We start from the raw sequence: 17,608 nt of genomic DNA on the forward strand, positions 1-17,608 counted from the left end.
GTGGCATTTCAAAACCTAGAGAGCTGCAGAGGGTGGTGTGCCAAGGCTGAGAGGGCCGGGCTGCTCGCTGAGGTCAGGGTGCACACAGGTCTGTCGGCCCTGCCAGGAGTGGCATAGTGAGAAGCTCAGAGTGGCACCTTTTCCACCATCCCCTGAGCCCAACAAAGATCCAGAGTGACACGAGTATGGAGTTTAGACTAGGGCAGAGCTAGGTTCACATCCCTGCTCCTCACCCTCTAGCTCAGGGGTGGGGAATGTCTGGCTGGGCCGTATAAGGCCTGAGAAACCATTTGGTCTGGCCCTGCAAAGGCAACCGCAGGCGGGACTCGAAATTCAATAAATCTAGGAACTTTTTCATAGCAACATTTATATTAAGTGAATTATATTAAGTGAATGATGTTATAAATATCTAAATGGCCCTTGGCAGAAAAAAGGTTCCCCACGCTTGCTCTAGCTGAATGGCTCACATTATTCTCTGAGCTTCAGGTTCCACGTGTCTGTGCAACGGGCCCAGTGCTGTCCTGAGGGCTCAAGGAGAGGAGTGTAGTGATTGATATTGACTGATGTTCACAATGTGCTGGCATCATTCAGTCCTCCAGAATGTCGAGAGTCGAACACCATTGTCACACCCATGTTACAGACGGGAAACTGAGGCACAGAGTACAGACCTGGCCATGGGAGGCATGCAATCGGTGAAGCTGTCCTTGTTGTTATGAACCGGCTGTTCTTTGGGACTTGAGTTCGAACATCAAATACCCTTGGGGCAGAATCCTGAGCTAGCTGTGGAGGGGAGCCAGGCTGGCTCTGAGCTGGGTTTCCTGGGCCGGGCAGGTGCTTTCCCTGGGCAATGGGAAGCCTTTGTTCTCTCCCCAACCCCCGGAGGGACCCGAGGGATAAAACATTTGTGTGGCAGTCGCTGTAATCACACTGCAAGGGACACTTGAAATTATCGGCGTTTGAGAAGCTAATTTTAAAGAGCGTTTCCCCCTTCATAATTATATGCAATCAGCCAGCCTGTGTTGGGGGGGGGGGGCGGTCTCTTTTTCCCTCAGCCGAGTGGCCATCTGCTCTTCTCTTCCTGGTCTCTATTCAGCATGCAGCAGGCCACCTCCCTGGTGGAGGGGCCACCAGCCCTTGGCTGCCTAGAGGTCCAGATGAAACCCTCTGTGTGACTGGCATAGGGACAAGGGAGAAAAGTGGAGGGTGATGCTAGACTGGCTGGGTGGTGGTGCTTTCAAGATTGAAGTGCAGCCCTGGTGGGTGCGGCTCAGTTGGTTGAGTGTTATGCCATGCACTGTGTTTCGATTCTCGGTCAGGGCACTTGCCCGGGTTGCACGGCTCTGTCCCCAGTAGGGGATGTATAGGAGGCAGCTGACTAATGTTTCTCTCTCTCCCTCTCCCCTCCTCTCTCTCTAAAAATAATTAAAAGAATCAATAAAGCCGTATTTCAAAAAATAAGAAATTGAGGCGCAGGTTGGTGGAGAAGGTGGTAGAATATGATGTTTTGGTTTGAACGTTGTAGTAGCCAGGATTCTTGTGGCTGCAAGTAAGAGAAGAGCCAAATCAGATGAGCTTAAGCAGAGAGAACTTCTTGGCCCAGGTTACTAAATAGCACAAGAACGGGCGCCCAGGGCCTGGAGACACGCCTCCTGCCCTTCTCACTCCCCACTGGGGCTCTACCACCATGGTCTTTTCTCAGTTCTTCAGGTGCTCTTTCCTACCCCAGGACCTTTGCATGTGCTGTTGCTGCTGTCTACCAGACTCTTTCTCCCTACTAACTTTAGATCTCAGCACACAGTCCCCCTTCTGTGTCTCAGCCTCTTGAGTGTTCCTTTCAGAACATGTCCCACATGCTTATTTCAGTTGTTGGCTTGTTCACCCTCCTGTCTATGCTATAAGCTCCTTGAGGACAGGTACCCTTTCCATCGTCTTCACTGTTTGTCTCGGCAGTGAAACTGTGCTGGGCACGAAGTAAGTGCTCAAGAAGTATGCGTGAGATCAGTGAAATCAATAGGATGCCACCTTGGATAGAAAGGTGGTTCATGAGAAAACGAGTCACTGGGAGAAATTTAGTTTAAGAAAACCTGGCAAAACAAACAAAAAAAAGCGCCCACTACCGGCCCCTGTCTTGTGGCAACTAGGATCATTCCTGGAGAGCTGTGGATCAGATGAATATCCCGCATCAGGGAAGTGTGCATGGACTTTTAGACCCCCCCAGCCCCCCCTACCCCCCCACAAGGGTGGGAGAGAGCTGGCATGGCCCTGTCCTTCGGTAAGGAGGAATCGTGTTTAAGAGGAGGCATTGTTTGCTGGTCCTTGGGCTCCTCAGTGGCCATCTTCTCGGGCTGCCCTCCAGCAGGTCATACAAGGAAGAGCCTGCCAGTGTTGTGGACAGTGGGCAAGGGGTGCGGTGTTCCAGACGAGGTGCCAACAGGGTGGGCAGGTGTTTGGAAGTGTGGCAGAACCAGCCTGTCAGGGGAGGGCATGAAGCCAGGTGTGCGAGGAGCAGATGGGGGGAAGATTGCTGGACAGGGAAAGGAGGTGGGTAGACGGGTGTCGCAGAGGCCTGGGTGACATGATGGACGAGGGAAGCCTCAGAAAGGCTTTGGGGGGCAGTGAGGTTATGAGTCATGTTTTAGATGTGGAGGGTCACAGGCTGAGGGGGAGTGTGTAGGGACAGCAGGAGGGTGGCCTGGTGGCCTTCAGGACAGAGGTCTGTGTCTCCTGGCCAGGGAGCTGCCCTTGGCCATACGCAAGCATTGTCTTCTGGCTGGAACCAGGGCTTCCTCCTTTTGGTGTGTCACTCCTCCTGGCTCCTGGCTTTGGTTGGTGGCAGCTGTGACACCCTGCGTGGGACTCTCTGAGGGATTTCTTGAGCTGTTTGGGGCCTGTTGCCATGGCTCCCAGCTGCAGAGCCTGGTAGGGCATGAGGCTAGGCAGGAAGGAGGTGGGGGCAGGCTCTGGGGCCCTCGGAGGCCTGGGGCTCATTCTTTCCTCCTTGGGAGGCCCAGCCGGCCCACACATTGTAGCTCCTCTGCTGTCCTGGGACTGGGGTCCTGTGGCCGGCCCATTGCTGTCCTTGGTAGGTCCAGAAAGCTTCAGAGATGGGGAGTGATCCTGAGACCTGAGCCCTAACACCTGCCCCACGTACTAGTCTGCCCTCCGTGATGTGGGCATCCACCTCAGCGTGTATCCCTCCAACCACAGGTGGTGACTAGATCCTCCGGCCGCATGCACCTTCCTTCCTGTGGGAGCTGGCATCCTCTTCCTATGGCCGAGCTGAGACCTGCTTCCTGTCCCCTGCTTTATAGAAAGGTGCCCTCTGCTCGGAGAGTGTGCATTCGAGGCGACATTGTCCTCCAAGGAGCTGTCAACCCGTGGGGAGGAGAAACAGGCCTGCCAGCTCCTCCCGCTTCTGGGCCTTACGTAACCCAGGGCACGGCCAGTGCCCACGCCACGTCCGAGGCAGTCACAGCTCCTCAGGAAGTGCCTTCTGCAGGCCTCCCAGGGGTATGGGGGTCAAGGGTATGGGGAGGGAGTTTAGTCCCCCCTGGGGCAGTGGGTGGTCAGGGAGGGGCAGCAGCTCTGTCCAGAGCAGTTTCTCCCCAGAAAGCCTCACCCCCCGCAGACCTGGCTGGACCCCCACCCTCACAGGTGGGGTGGTCACTTAGGGTCATGTGATGAGGGAGGTCTTTGCTGACAGACAGACCTGACTTTAGATTGTGGTTCTGCTCTGCTTACTTGCTGTGAGTCTTTGGATGTGTTTCTTTCATATATATATATATATATATATATATATATATGTATTCCAGCTTTATGGAAGTATAACTGGCAAATAAAATTGTAAGCTATTTAAAGTGTACAGCGTGATGACTTCATATACGTATAAATCATGGAAGGGCTTCCACCATTGAGATAATTAAAACACCCATCACCTCACATTTTTACCTTTTTAATTTTTTTTGTGTGTGAAACACTTCTCTCAGCAAATTTCAACTAAATAACACAGTGTTATCAACTAGGTCACTATGTACATCACTAGATCCTATGGCCTTATTCATCTTACAACCTCTCCCCATTTTCCCCACCCCCAGCCCCTGGCAACCACCATTCTACTTTGTTTCTATGAGTTCAACTCTTTTTTTTTTTTTTTTTAATATATTTTATTGATTTTTACAGAGAGGAAGGGAAAGGGATAGAGAGTTAGAAACATCGATGAGAGAGAAACATCGATCAGCTGCCTCCTGCACACTTCCCACTGGGGATGTGCCCACAACCAAGGTACATGCCCTTGACCAGAATCAAACCTGGGACCCTTCAATCCATAGGCGGATGCTCTATCCACTGAGCCAAACCGGCCAGGGCCAACTCTTTTTTTTTTTCTTCTTTCTTTTTTTAAGATTCCACATATAAGTGTTACCATGCAGTATATGTGTTTCTGTGTCTGGCTTATTTCACTTAGCATAATGTTTAGGCAAGTTTCACAATTTCTTTGAATTTCCTCACTTGGAAAAAATAGGATAGCCACCCTCTCTAATGCAGCTGTGGAAATGAATGCTACATTGACCATCGGAGTGCCAGCTCGTAGGCCCTCCAGCCCACCTCCTCTGTTCCCTGTCTTCCTTGCTTGGGAGAGCAGGCTGCGTGGGGAGCGTGGGCCCAGGACTTACTGGTGTTGCCTCCCATTTGTTTGAGTTGTGCCTCGGCCTCTGAAATCCTCCCTGAAAGTTGAGGGTCTCAGGGGCACCAGATGAAGTCGCTGCCTGTCTCTGGAGTCCTTAAGATCAATGCATCAGGAAAGGGGGCTGGGGCTAGGGCCTGGCACCTGGGCCTGTTAATGGGGGCCGAGTGGGCTCTGTTGATGCTAGTGTGCCTGGGTGCGGGGCTCTGGCTCCAGACGCCTCTGCGTTTGGGGAGTGTCTGTAGCTGCTTGGAGCCACTTGGCAGGGTCTGAGGGACATGGCTTTCAGTGGAGCCAGGGGAACTTGGAGTGTGTGTGTGTGTGTGTGTGTGTGTGTGTGTGTGTGTGTGTGGGCGGGGGAGGGGGGAGGGGGGAAGTGGGAAGGCGTAGCTGGTCTGGGCCTCTCTCGTGGGTCTCCAGGTGGACTTAAGGGTCAGGAATCATCACCCCTCCACACCACTTAACAGCCAAGCCTTCCAGGCCTGGGGCTTCAGGTCTCCACCACCCAGGCCCCTTCCTCCCTGGCCCTGGGTGCCTCTTCTCATCAGGGAGCCCTGTGTCTGTGTTGGTTATGCCCAGGATACCTTTGGAACCCTGCAGGCACTGTGGGGGCTGAGCACCAGCCTTTTCCTTGTTGACAGTTAAGGCCCCCAACAAACCTCTGGACAAATTCTCCTCTGCCCACAGGCCACACATGGACACATGGAACATCTGGATTCATGGGGTGGCAGAGTGGTAAGAGCCTTGGTTTTTAGGTAGACAGGAAGATGCCACTCCCCCCTTCCAATGTGTCCCCAGAACCTGAATATGGTACCTTCCATGGGGAAAGGGGCTTTGCAGTTGTAATTAAGGTTAGGGATCTTGAGATGGGGGATTATCCTGGGTTATCTGAGAGGGCCAAAAGGGTCCTTAGAAGGGTCCTTAGAAGAAGTAGACAGGAGGTCCAAGTTGCAGAAGATGTGATCATAGAAACAGAGGACAAAGTGATGTGGCCACAAGCCAAGGAATGCAGGCAGCCTCTAGAACTGGAAAAGGTGAAGGCAGGATTTCCCTACATCCCCCAGACGGAATCAACCCTGCTGTTGCATTTCAGAGTCCTCACTTCCAGAACTGTAAGAGAATATCTTGTGTCGTTTTCCACCAGTACGTTTGTGTTGATTTGTTAAGTAGCAATAGGACATGAATACAGTGTTCATATACTGAAAGGGGAGTGACTGGGTCAAGGTCAGAACCATGCTCCCTACCCTGAATCACAGACCAATGGATACAGTTGTTGCTTGACTACTTGGGCCGCCTCCCCTCCCTCTCCTGTACATAGTTGAGGGGTTGGTGAAATATTTGAATAAGGTGTTTCAGAGTTGAAGTTTCTTGAGATTGTCGGTGAGGGTAACTTCACCTTTGGTTTTATGTGACAGCAACCCTGGTGCTGTGCAGAGGGGCCCAGGAAACCCCAAATGCCCAGAGGCCCTGGCTTTGCCCCAGCTGCACATGGTACTCTGCTGATGACCTGTGTTGGTAGTCTCCTTCCCCGTCACCCCCAGGGCGCAGCTCAAAGAGCGTCTTCTGTCACCTTCCTGTCCCCCTGCCATCCCCAGATGTTGGCTGTATTCAGGGGCCTGTGGTTCACACACCAGTTCGCTGACTTGCTTTCCTTGGCCACCTGCTTCTCTATGCAGGGCTTATGGCTTATGGCTTAGAGGTCTGGCTGCTCCCAGGCCTGGACAGAAAAGCCCAGCAAACATCTGATGACAATCAGAAGGGAACTCAGGGCTTGTGCAGTTGGAGACCCAGCACAGGATAGAGACGCCCCCTCCCCAACAATGGCAGGGCTCAAGGAACCCTGAACCTTCCACCCTCTGGGAGTGTTCGCAGGAACGGTGGGTGGGGATGTTCAGTCTACTAGGGAGCACAGCCTTCAGAAGTGTCAGCCGCCCAAAACACAGGCTGGGACACACGCCTGAGCACTTATTTTTTTATTTTTAAAAATATATTTTTATTGATTCCGAGAGGAAGGGAGAGGGAGAGAGATAGAAACATCAATGATGAGAGAGAATCATTGATCGACTGCCTCCTGCACATCCCCCACTAGGGATTGAGCCTGCAACCGGGGCATGTGCCCTGACCAGAATCGAACTGTGATCTCCTAGTTCATAGGTAATGCTCAACCACTGAGCCACGCCAGCCGGGCCTGAGCAGTTATTTTAAGGGCTTGTGGTACCTGGAGGATAGGTGCAAAAGAAATGATTCAGGCCTTGGGCAGGCCTCTCCCTCCCCCATGGGTGCCAAGGAGGGAAGTGTCAGCACAGGAATGCCTGTCATCTTTCTTCCTCTGTAGCTTACCTTGCTTTTAGGCTGATGATAAATAACTTAGCATTCTTGGGAATGAGCAACTGCTGTGAAGATTCTGAGCCTCTGAGTCATTAACCCCGAGGCAGGAGGCTAACAGCTGGGGGTGGTGGTGGTGGTGGTGGTGGTGGTGGTGGTAGTGGTGGTGGTAGTGGTGGTAGTGGTAGTCTGCAACAGGCTCTTCCAGCAGCCTCTGTGCCGCTCCTGCTCCTATAATCTTCCCCTGCAACTTAGGGCCCAGCCCTGTTTAGGAGAAAGAAAAATTACAGCACTTGCAAGGGGGTAGTAAAAATCTCAAAAAGACATCAAAGTAGAGAATTTTTATATTAAAAAATAGGGGTGTGTCAAGCACCATTAAGGGAATTTCAACATTAGTTTTCAGATGAAAAATTTGGGGTGATTTCCAGTCTGAAAGGGTGACACTGTATGTAGCAGAACACATCCTCGGGTAACCTCCAGCCCACTCCTGCCTCAGTTTCCCCATCCTGAACGTTGAGGCGTGTTTAAAGGTGCCTCAGCAGCAAAGGCCTCTCTGCCCTGGAGGTTCCGCTTTCCCGGGAAGGTGAGTCACTGCCTCTGCCTTCCGCCCACATCCTGGGTTCCTGAAGAGAAAGAAGCGCTTCCCGCTTCCTGACCGACTGAGCGCTTGATTGACTCTGCAGGAATACAGACACACGCCTCGGTGCACTTGGGTGCCCTGTGGCCCGCCCTCCCCTGCCTCCTCCAGGTGGGGCACCAAGTGTAAAGGAAGGTTTTTAGTCCCCAATCAGGGGAAAGGTGCCACCCCACACTGCTCAAAAACAAAACAAAACAAAAAAAAGAAACATATGGCAGCTTCCAGTTTATCTGGGTCTTTCCTGGAGCTGTCCAAACAATTCAAATGTTTGTGCTGGCTTTACAGTTCTGTTCATATGCTGCCTTTATATTGGGGCATTTCAGTTTCTGGAACTATTAATAGGAAAATCCAAAGTATGAAACTATCAGTAAGCGAACCAGGCTGCCCAGGAAGCAGGGAGGGCCCCGGACTGGAGCCCTGGCACTGGGAGGCTGGGACTCGCGAACACCAGCCGGGTTCGGGGTCTGCCGCGGGCACAGTGTGCCTAATAAAGAGCACAGTCTCTGGCCTCAGGGGCTACCCATCCGAAGCCGAGCACAGAGCAGTCTTAAGTGTCAGAGGGTTGAATGCCTAAAGAGCCAGCATGGCCTCTCTGTGAGTATGACGTTTGAGCTGTTTTTGATGGGCTAGCAGGAGTTTGCCAGGGAGGAAAGGCATTCTAGCAGAGGGAGCAGCTTCTAGCAGAGGGAGCAGCTGGTGCAAATGCACTGAGTTGTGTCTGGCCTGGGTGTTTTAGAGAACAAGGTCTGTCCTGGGAGGCTTTGATGAGAGGAGGGACTGGCACTATTTCCCCCCACCCTCACCCCTGCCCCCGATACTTTGTATTCCAAATGCCACATGCCAGGTACTATAAGAATTTGGGATGCAGACAGGGGACACAAGCCCTGTTTCCTCAAGGAGTGTTTACCAGTCAGGATAGGCTAGGTTAGGCTACAATAACAAGTAACGCTGGGAGGTTTGCAACAAAGGTTTGTAGCCTATTCAGTGTTTACTCTGGAGCTGTGGGACTCTCCAGGGCTGGTGTCCTCCCTGTGGTGGCTCAGTGCTGGTCTTCTGTATCCCACATCCTTAACCTTGGCAACGTGGACAGTTCAGGCCGGATAGTTCTTTGTTTTAAGGGGCTGTTCTGTGTATTGTAGGGCCTTTCCTTTCTGGATGTCAGAACTTTGCCTCGTTATGACAAAGATGTGTCTTCAGGTTACTAAATGTTCCCTGGGGGCAGAATGGCCCTGGTTGAGAACCATTGCTAGCCGAATAGTTTCTCTCTGGTTCCTGGCCTGGCTGCATTGCTACCCAGCCTGGTTTCTTTCCAGGAATGGGTTTGGACTGGCTTTGGGAGTTGTCGGTGTCCTCGTGCTCCCACAGTCGCTGAGGTCCAGGAGGACTGGCCAGGGAGCCGAGTACTGGCAGTTGAATGCTTCTACTTGGATGTGATATTGGCCAAAGCAAGGCACATAGCTCTGCCTAACCTGGGGGTGGGGCTGTACAGCGGAATTCCTAGAGGAGGAGAGCTGCCCGTGCTGGTGGCCACCACTAATGTCCCCCACGGAGCTTTTAGCGAGGCCACCTCTGCATCTGTGCTCGGTGCTGGGGTGCAGAGGCCCGGGGGGCTGCGAGGAGGGGAGTCAAGGAGGGTGGGCTAGGTGTTGGCGCTGGGGTGGCTTCTGAGGCAGCGTGAACAGCATGTCCTCTGCATGCACGGGCGAGAGGAGGCCCAGCCACCTGTTCAGGGAACCCTGAGTCCTTGGCAGGGCAGGGAGAGCAGGAGGAGGTTGCCTGCAGGCCTGTGGGTATAAAGGGACTTTGTATTGGGGCTTCTGGTGATTACCAAAGTGTGCTCTGAACAGCTTGGATGAGCGTGTGCAGGCTTAGCACGGGCATAATTACACGCTTCGTCTCTAAGTGGGTGTTAGCGCTGTGCAGGTGCAGCTGCTCTCTCCTTGCCCGTTGGTGGGGGAGCCTGCGTTTCTGGGTCGATTCCCTCTCCAGTGACATTGTTCCTTGGAGGCCTGGCCTCCCTCCACAGCGGCTGATCCTGCGGGCCCTCTCTTCAGGGGCGGCTTGCACATGACTGTGACCTTGCACATTGCGGGAAGGCGGTTCTTGATGAGGGGCCCCACTTTTTCCTGTCCCTGCTCTGCCCTCTCTGAGCTCCTGGAATTCTTCCAGCTGTCACTGGACCGTCTCTCTTCGTTGGTCAGAGGGGACCTCTGTGTCTCGGCCTGCAGCTCTCTCCCCTGCTGATGCACCATCTCAAGCTTCACTTGCTTGTAGCCCTCAGGTCTCATACCTACCCAGGAAGGTCCTGTTGGACCAGAAGGTCGTACCCATTTAATAGATGTGAAAGCTGAGACCCAGAGTGGCTAGCAACATGTCCTGAGCCTACTGGTTTTCACGGGGCCTTGCAGGTCTGCTGCTCGATGGGGGTCGTAGTCCCAAGGTGTCTAGTGATAACCTTCCTGATGTGTCACATCCATGGCCTGTGCCTAGGGCCTGACATGGCCTTGTGGCGTGGGCTAGTGGATGCTTCTTCTTGACGGCCCTGCCTCCTGGGCTTCTGGGAAGCTCTTTTCTCCTTCTCCTGCCTTAGGTCCTCTTTATCAGCTCCTTTGCCATCCCCTCTCCCTCCAGGCAGGTCATCTAGGGTAACTTCGTCAATTCCAGGACCAGGTAGCCACTGTCGCTTACTGAGGACCTGCTGTAGTAAGCAGGGCAGTGGCCAGTGACAGAACTCAGTGTAAACTGATCTCAGCAAAACCCCGCAGCTGGGAGCCCCGAGAAGACAGGCTCGGGCAGAGAATGCTGGCCTTTACTCCTGGCGTGACCCCGAGAGTCTGAGCACTCAGAGGCAGCAGCGGCTGTGCCCTTTGCTGCTGGCAGTCCCAGGAGCCATCCTGGGAAGGATCAGGGATGGCCTGGCTCAGGTTGCATGCCCATCCTACAACTGTGTGAGGTGCAGGCCACATACCCACCCCTGGAGGGGGGTGTGGCTGCGCCTCAGTTGTTTGCCCTTCGGAACCACGCCGGACTGAGGAGGGCAGTTCTGAAAGGCAGGAAGGCCCGGCAGAGCAGCCCCTTGGCTGGGTTCCAGGAGTCTCCTCATTTGAGACGAAACTGAGGCACAAGGTACAGTTGGGTCTGGTTCCATGCTCTCCTTGGGGCGTACCCCACCTCATCCATTTCCATAGACAGTTCCTGAATTGTCTGGTCAGCTGAGTCCTGGGATTCTAACCACCTCCTGGCACCACCGTGGTTGCAGAGATGGACACGTGCCCAGGTTCCTGGGAGATGCCCTTTCCTGTCCTCTCCTGGGGCTGGCGTGCAGCCTTCACTGCCGGGAGTGTGAGCATCACAGCGCTTTCTGGTTCTTTTGTGCCCTTCATTCCTGTCCCAAGATCTGGCAGGGCTGCCCTGGAATGAAACCTGCTCCCCTCCCCCGTTCTTGGGCAGATTCGGTCCTGCTACCAGCAGCACCGTTCCCACACCTGGCCGCTCCCCAGCAACACCGGGTGCTTGGCAAACTCCGGCCTGTTTCCCAGGTTCCGAGTCTTTAAATGGGCTTAGAACCCAGATTCGAATATTCCCTCGAGTGGCAGTCCGTGCCCCGGAGTGGGTGTGGTCGCAGCTGCTCGTTAGAGTTTGGAAGCTCTCCTGGTGAATCCTGAGCTCTCTTGCTTCAGCCAGTCAGTGACTCATGTCTTTCTCAGGCATCTGCTTCCTGCCAGGCGCTGGGAATGCAGGCAGCTAGTGTTACCTGTCATTTAAAAGATAATTAAAGAAAAGTGATTTCTCTAGTTTTCGAGATTATATTAGAAGCACAGGGCACAGAATTCAAGAGATGCAGGGGCATGCACAGTGAAAAGGAAGTCCCCTCCCCCCGGCCACACTTGCCCTGGACAAGAGGCCGCCCTGCGACCATTTTCTTGTAGTGCTTTCAGATTCGTTCTGTGTATTGGTTGTGCTCAACCCAGATAATGTCTGCTGAGCACAGGGCTTTACACCTTCATGTTCACTAGCAGTGTCTTAGAGAGCCTGAATGCCCAATGTGTGCCTGGAGCACGTCCTCATTCTTTTTAGAGGGAAGGGAGGGGGAGAGACAGCGAGAAACATCAATGTGAGAGAGACACACAGGTCTCATACCTGCCCAGGAAGGTCCTGTTGGACCAAAAGGTCGTACCCATTTAACAGATGTGAAAGCTGAGACCCAGAGTGGCAACGTGTCCTGAGCCTACTGGTTTTCACGGGGCCTTGCAGGTCTGCTGCTTGATGGGGGTCGTAGTCCCAAGGTGTCTAGTGATAACCTTCCTGATGTGTCACATCCATGGCCTGTGCCTCCCTCATGCACCCCGACCAAGCTACATGCCCTTGACCGGGAATTAAACCCGGGATCCTTCGGTCTGGGGGCCAAAGCTCTTGCCACTGAGCCGAACCGGTTAGGGCCTCATTCTTTTTAACTGCCGCCTAGTGTTCCCTGATGTGCGTGCCCCTTCTTTGGGGGTGGGGGAGAGGTCACTGCCCGTCGTTTGCTATCACAGACAGTGTGGCAGTTGACAGCCACAGCCTGCAGCACTTGGCATATTTGCATGTCTGTGGGGTGGGATCCTGGAGTTGGGGTTTCCATGAGGAGCAGCTAAGCACTTGACAACCAGCTCTGGTTTCTCTTCCCTTCTGCCCGCTCCTGCCTCCCTCTCTCCCTTCCCTGCCCCTTCCCCTTTGGTGTTAGGATTCAACTTCTGGACTTTCTGGTCATGGCTGGTTTCAGGAGCCTGCTGTTTGGGAATGGAAGTTGTGGGCACCTCTGTCCTGCAGGAGTTCCTGACGAGGAAGGGAGCCAGCAGGTTTTCATTGTGTTTGTGTTTTCCTGAGCTGGCTGCTGTGTGTGTGTGTGTGTGTTTGTCTGTCTTTCACCTGGTGTCTCCCCCCCGCCCCCCCTGCCCCAGTCCCCGGTTACACCGTGGTCCTGGAGTATGCAGACCAGGCTTGCCCAGCTCAGGCCTCTCTCTGCCTGCTCATCCGAGTAATGGGCCATCCCTGCCCCTCCCTCGGTGCTGGGGAGGGCATCTGTGCGGCGGGCACTGGGGGTGCCTTAGCTCCCTGTTAGGTTAGGTGGCTCAGGAGGTGGCGCAAGAAATAGAGTCCAGTGAATCAGAAAAGAAAGGAAAGTTTATTCTGCGTCCCCGGGAGACCCACGTACCCTCAAAGACAGGGCACGTGGATTCACGCCAACAGGGAGGGGGGGTGCTGTTTTTATACTGCGGTTGGGTGAGGGGCGGGGACATGAGCTGAGGTATTCAGTTGAGGAAGCTTCAGCTGCAGGGGGGTCAGCAAGGTATTCAGGAATGAGTCAGCATCTGTGTGGGGGTATGTGAATTCAGGGAGAAGAAGCCGGTATCTGTGTCTGGCACGTTGATCTGTGAGAAATTCCAGGGGGAGTCCATTGTCTCATCACATGTCTGCATGTATCCGATCCTGGGCTCTCTCCGACCTAACACTCCCACACCATCTGGGGGGCGGGGGGGAATGGTGCACGTGGTAGGGCCTGGACTGACGGGAGCTCAGCCCCCTCCTTTCTGCCTGAGTCGCAGGTTCTCCTGTTCTTGGAGCCCTGGCTACCGAGGAACTGTGCTCTCACTCCTGGGAGATCAACCGCTCTTCAGGGTTTCAGCCTGTCTGTGCTCCGGCGTTCTTTGTTTCTTTGATGTTTCCAGTTCCATCTGTTTTCAAAGTTAGAGACCTGTTTGTTTGCAGGCCTGGGGGAGGGAGAGCTGTCTGGGAAGATGTCACATGCGGACCGTGGCAATGACTAGGCTTCATAAGGGGAATGACAGGCACACGGGGATAATCTGGATGCCACAAGGATTAACTCAGAGGGAAAGACTCGGGCCCTGGCAGGCACCCAGGGGCAGCCCTGCACCTGGTGTGGGTCACGTCCACGTGCCCTCTGGCTCCTCAGCGTCCCTGTCTTTCCCACCGTGCGGTCCCGCTCTGGTCATTTGGCGCTTTCCTGGGGACTTACTTCTCCCTCAGCTGTTGAAGATTTCTGTACAGAAGCAGGGGGAGGGAAGGGTCGGGGGTCAGGTGGTACACTGAGCCCAACCTGGCCAGTTCCAGCCGAGTGCCGAGTGATGGTGGCAGTTTACTGTCACTGATGCTCATGTGGGGCCAGGACAACGTGGGGACGAGGCCGGGCTCCGAAATAGTGTGGGCTGTGAGCCGGTGGCTGGGTGTGGCCCCGGTCCTGGCGATGCTGGCTGTCCCCCGGCCGCGGGCTCTGGTGGCCCAGGGCTGTGCTGTTGTGTCCAGTGTGTCCCTTCATGGAGTCATGGCAGCTGATGGGTATTGGCCACCATTCCTTCCAGAACTGCAAAGAAGCTGTGTGACAGTGTGGACCCCGGGATCAACCCCATGGTTTTCAAATTGGGTTTGGGCTGGGGGTTCTGTGGAGGTGTTGGGTCGAGGGGCAGGCGGCCTGGCACACTCTGCTCCATCTTGTTGTCTCAGGTAGTGGCTTCCTTGTGAGGTTCTGCTCCTGGCCGGGCTCTCAGAAGGCTCTGGGGCCCACTTGTTACATGGGCGAGTCAAGTAATGTAAGATTGGTAGGTGTCCCCTCAGCTGTGCCATGTGAGGGGACAGGGCCTGTTCCCCAGGGAGGTTGGGCCGGCTCCTCCCTCAGACCGGGGGCCCCTCAGGGCCTGAGCTATGGCTGTTGCATTTGTTGTGCCTTTTCTGCAGCCTGTGAGTCCCTCAGGAACTGAGCTATGGTTTACATACTTAGGTTTACGGAGCATCTATATGCTGGGCGGGCACCATGGCTGGGCATGGGGCACACAGTCACTGAATCTGCTCTGAGGAAGGGATGTGGGCCAGTAAACGCGATTCCTGACCTCTCCTGATCCCAGCCCTGAGCATCTATGGGAGGCCTGGCCTTTTTTCCAGGAAAATGCACATGGGCATGCCATCTACAGTCCATACGGACCCCTGTGCTTCTCCATCTCCCCCCCCCCCCCCCCCCCCCGCAGTGACCGAGGGCCCGGTAGTGGTACCCCAAGTCCTCAGGAGCGTTCTGGCTCTGAGGGGATGGGGTGAAGGGGGGTCAGGGCTGGCTTCCTGGGGGCATTTCTGTGTGAGCCCAATCCTAAAGGCTGAGGTGGAAGGTAAGGACCAAGGCTTGGAGATGCGACCAGCGTTGTAGTCCTGCTTGCAGTAAGAATGTGGGGCGGGGAAGGTCAAGGTGAGTGAATCGTCAGGGAGCCTTTGTTGCTTTGGGGAGACCCCCACCCCAGGCTCTGTATGGGGCAGGTGGGTCAGGGCACTGGGATTGTGGGAGAGAGAGACAGAGATGAGGCCCAGCCCTGGGGGATATTGGTGAGGCTGAGATGGTTGAACCAGGGTCAGAGGGTGGGCAGGGTGTCAGTGGGGGCCAGAGATGGCTGGGAGTGGACAAGCAGCCAGAAGGACTGAAGCTTTTGGGGCTCCTGCATGAGGGAGAGTGGATGGGCTGGAGTGGGACAGGCTGGGCCAGACCTGGGGTGAATAGGGGAGTGAATATGGGGATGGGAGGGGCCTCGGGCAGTGCAGGCTGGAGCTGCCCTGACAAAGGCCTGGCAGGGGTTGAAGGGGAGATGGCTGGCTGTGAGGACTGGGGTTCTGTAGGACTCTGGCCAAGTCCTTCTGAGGAACAACCCCCTTTCTGCCAGAAGGTGGCTTTGAGGACCTGCGGGAAGTTCATAGACCTTCCCCTTGAAGGTGAGGCCGTTCTGAGGAGCATGGCCTGAGAGGCGCAGCCGCCGGCTCTCCTCCCCTCCTGCCTTCAGCTGGCTGTTAGGGAACATTCTGGAAGGACACTTCCTGCCTGCCCAGTAACCTTTGTTTTCTTTGTTTTCCTCCACAGGAAGCGAGGGATAGAAGTGGTGCAGGTGAGTACAGGCCCTGCCTCCCCCACCTTTCAGCGCTCACCTTCCTCCCTCCTGGGGTCTGGGCGCCTGCTTCTCGCCTCTCTTCTCTCTCGTGCATCAGGCCTTGAACTTCTCCCCACCAACCTCCGTGATTCCCTCCTGGGCAGGGCTTGGGGTTGGGGCTGCTGGCCTGTCAGGTTTATGGAGTTGCTGTGGCTTTGTCCGTGGACGGAGCTGGCTGGGGGAAGTGAGGGGATTCTTGGGGGTAAGGGTGGGCAGGGTGAGGGCGCATAGCCACCCAACCAGATGTCCGTGGTCCTGATGCCCCCACGGTTTGTCTGTGCCTGTCCTCAGGCTCTGCTGAGGGAGCACAAGGCCCCTGCTCTTGCCTGGGTGGTTTGGTCCTGGGGGTGAGCCCTCGCCTATGTCATACCTTCCTGTGAGTGGTGTCAGCTGGTGTACACACCCCAAGTCAGGGTGTGTACCTTCCCACATGGCACCCCTTTTCTGCTGTCAGACCACACCTGACCTTCCCAGTGGGCCCCTGGCTCCTGGGTGGACTGAATCAGTGGGGGGCTGACCCCCATGTTGCCTCACCCTAGGGTGGACTTGGATTAGGTGCACACTGGCTGGAGACAGAAGGAAGGATGGACAGAGAGAAGCTCTCCCAGGGCCTGGAGCTAACTCTGTGGCCTGCCCTGAGGGTGGTTGGTGAAGTGGGGGCGAACTGTCCAGCAGCCTTGGCGAGTCCTTCCTTCTGGCCTCCCTTTTCTGCAGCCTGTGGGTTGAACTTGTCACCCGGAGGCTGAGGTTTGTTTGGGGGGAGGAGGAGATTAATTCCTGGAAGCCTCATCATGGCTCTAGCATTTTCCTCCAGGCTCTAGTCTCTGCGGAGGTGCTTGTGCTGCTCTTGCTGCTCTTGCTTGTCTGCTCTGAGCTTTTCTGTGGCCCTTCCTTTCTCTGTTCATCAAAAGGGGGAAGTCAGAGTTCAGGAATGGCCGAGAAGTTTGCCTTCAGGGCATTTCTGAGTGATTGACTGCGGGTGCCTGGAGGGTTCTATAGACATCTAAATGGCTGAAGGGAGGGATTGATTGACAGTGCCTGTGGGGCGGGTGGTCCTGTGGTGGGAGAGGGCCTGCATTGTAAGTTTGCGACTCTGGGCCAGGTGGCTCAGCTCCTTCCTGCTCCAGCATGCTTCCGCTCGCTCGTTTGTGTCTCAGTCCTTCCGATGGTTACCTGGTAGCACGTGGTTCCCTTGCAGTGCTGGAGCTCAGTGCTTCCCTGAGGCTAGCTCCAGCCTCTCTCCTCAGGGCCCACTCAGGAATTTCTGTTGGGAGCCGTTTTTGGAGGAAGTGACTTTATGTGCTCACCAACAAATACGCTGCTTAAAAGGGGAAGAAATGTGCACGTCCTCCAACACCTGATTCCTGTTCACACAGATGCCAGATGGGACACAGTGGGGTGCCACCCCCACCACGCGAGGGGGAGGCCTTGGAACCTCAGGTCGTGAGGGACCTGGGGGTCAGTGTGTTCAATTTACGTGGCTTCCCCTGGAGGATTTAGGCTAAAACCTTAATCCACTTAGCCTGTGGCTGGAACTGGAGACTGGAGCCATTATTTTAGAATTAAGTACCAGGCAGAAAGTTATGCAATCTTTCTGGATGTATCTGCTGTTCACTTTGGTGGTGCCGTGGAGAGGAAGTGGTGGCTGGGGACCAGAATGAAGCCAAACTGGATGCTCTCCACACTGGCCTCTAAAAATAAAACCCACCTCAACGCTTCTCTGTTCACCTCCTCCTGGCATCCCCGGGTGTTTGGAGAACTTGAAATTTCAAGACACAGAGAAACTCATTGCAAAAATGGGAAGGGAATCCATTTAGCTGGTTTTTAAAAACCAGCCAGGCTTTTGGGTGCCAGGTCCCCAGGCTGTGGCTGCTGGAGATGACTGGCCAGTCACTTAGGGGTCAGTGATGGAAGGGCTGCGAGTGTTTCCTGTGTCAGGTGCCCTGATGGGTATTCTCCTGTTTTGTGCAGCCACCTAGTGATGTGGGTGGAGTTTTCCTGTCTGTC

General features: G+C 54.8%; 1 protein-coding gene across 1 annotated transcript in view; it reads left to right on the forward strand.

The window, feature by feature from the left end:
• The window catches only part of LOC139009319 (inositol-tetrakisphosphate 1-kinase), a 135,093-nt gene that overhangs the window by 16,418 nt on the left and 101,067 nt on the right, over positions 1–17,608 (forward strand). Inside the window, exon 2 of the mRNA XM_070413568.1 lies at positions 15,535–15,559. Within this exon, the coding sequence (XP_070269669.1) occupies positions 15,535–15,559 (25 nt within the window). The remainder of the gene's footprint in view (positions 1–15,534; positions 15,560–17,608) is intronic.

The sequence above is a fragment of the Myotis yumanensis genome, unplaced genomic scaffold (genome assembly GCF_028538775.1).
Source record: "Myotis yumanensis isolate MYYU_CA2020_CCGP unplaced genomic scaffold, mMyoYum1.0.hap1 SCAF_1, whole genome shotgun sequence".
NCBI classification, from domain to species: Eukaryota; Metazoa; Chordata; class Mammalia; order Chiroptera; family Vespertilionidae; genus Myotis; species Myotis yumanensis.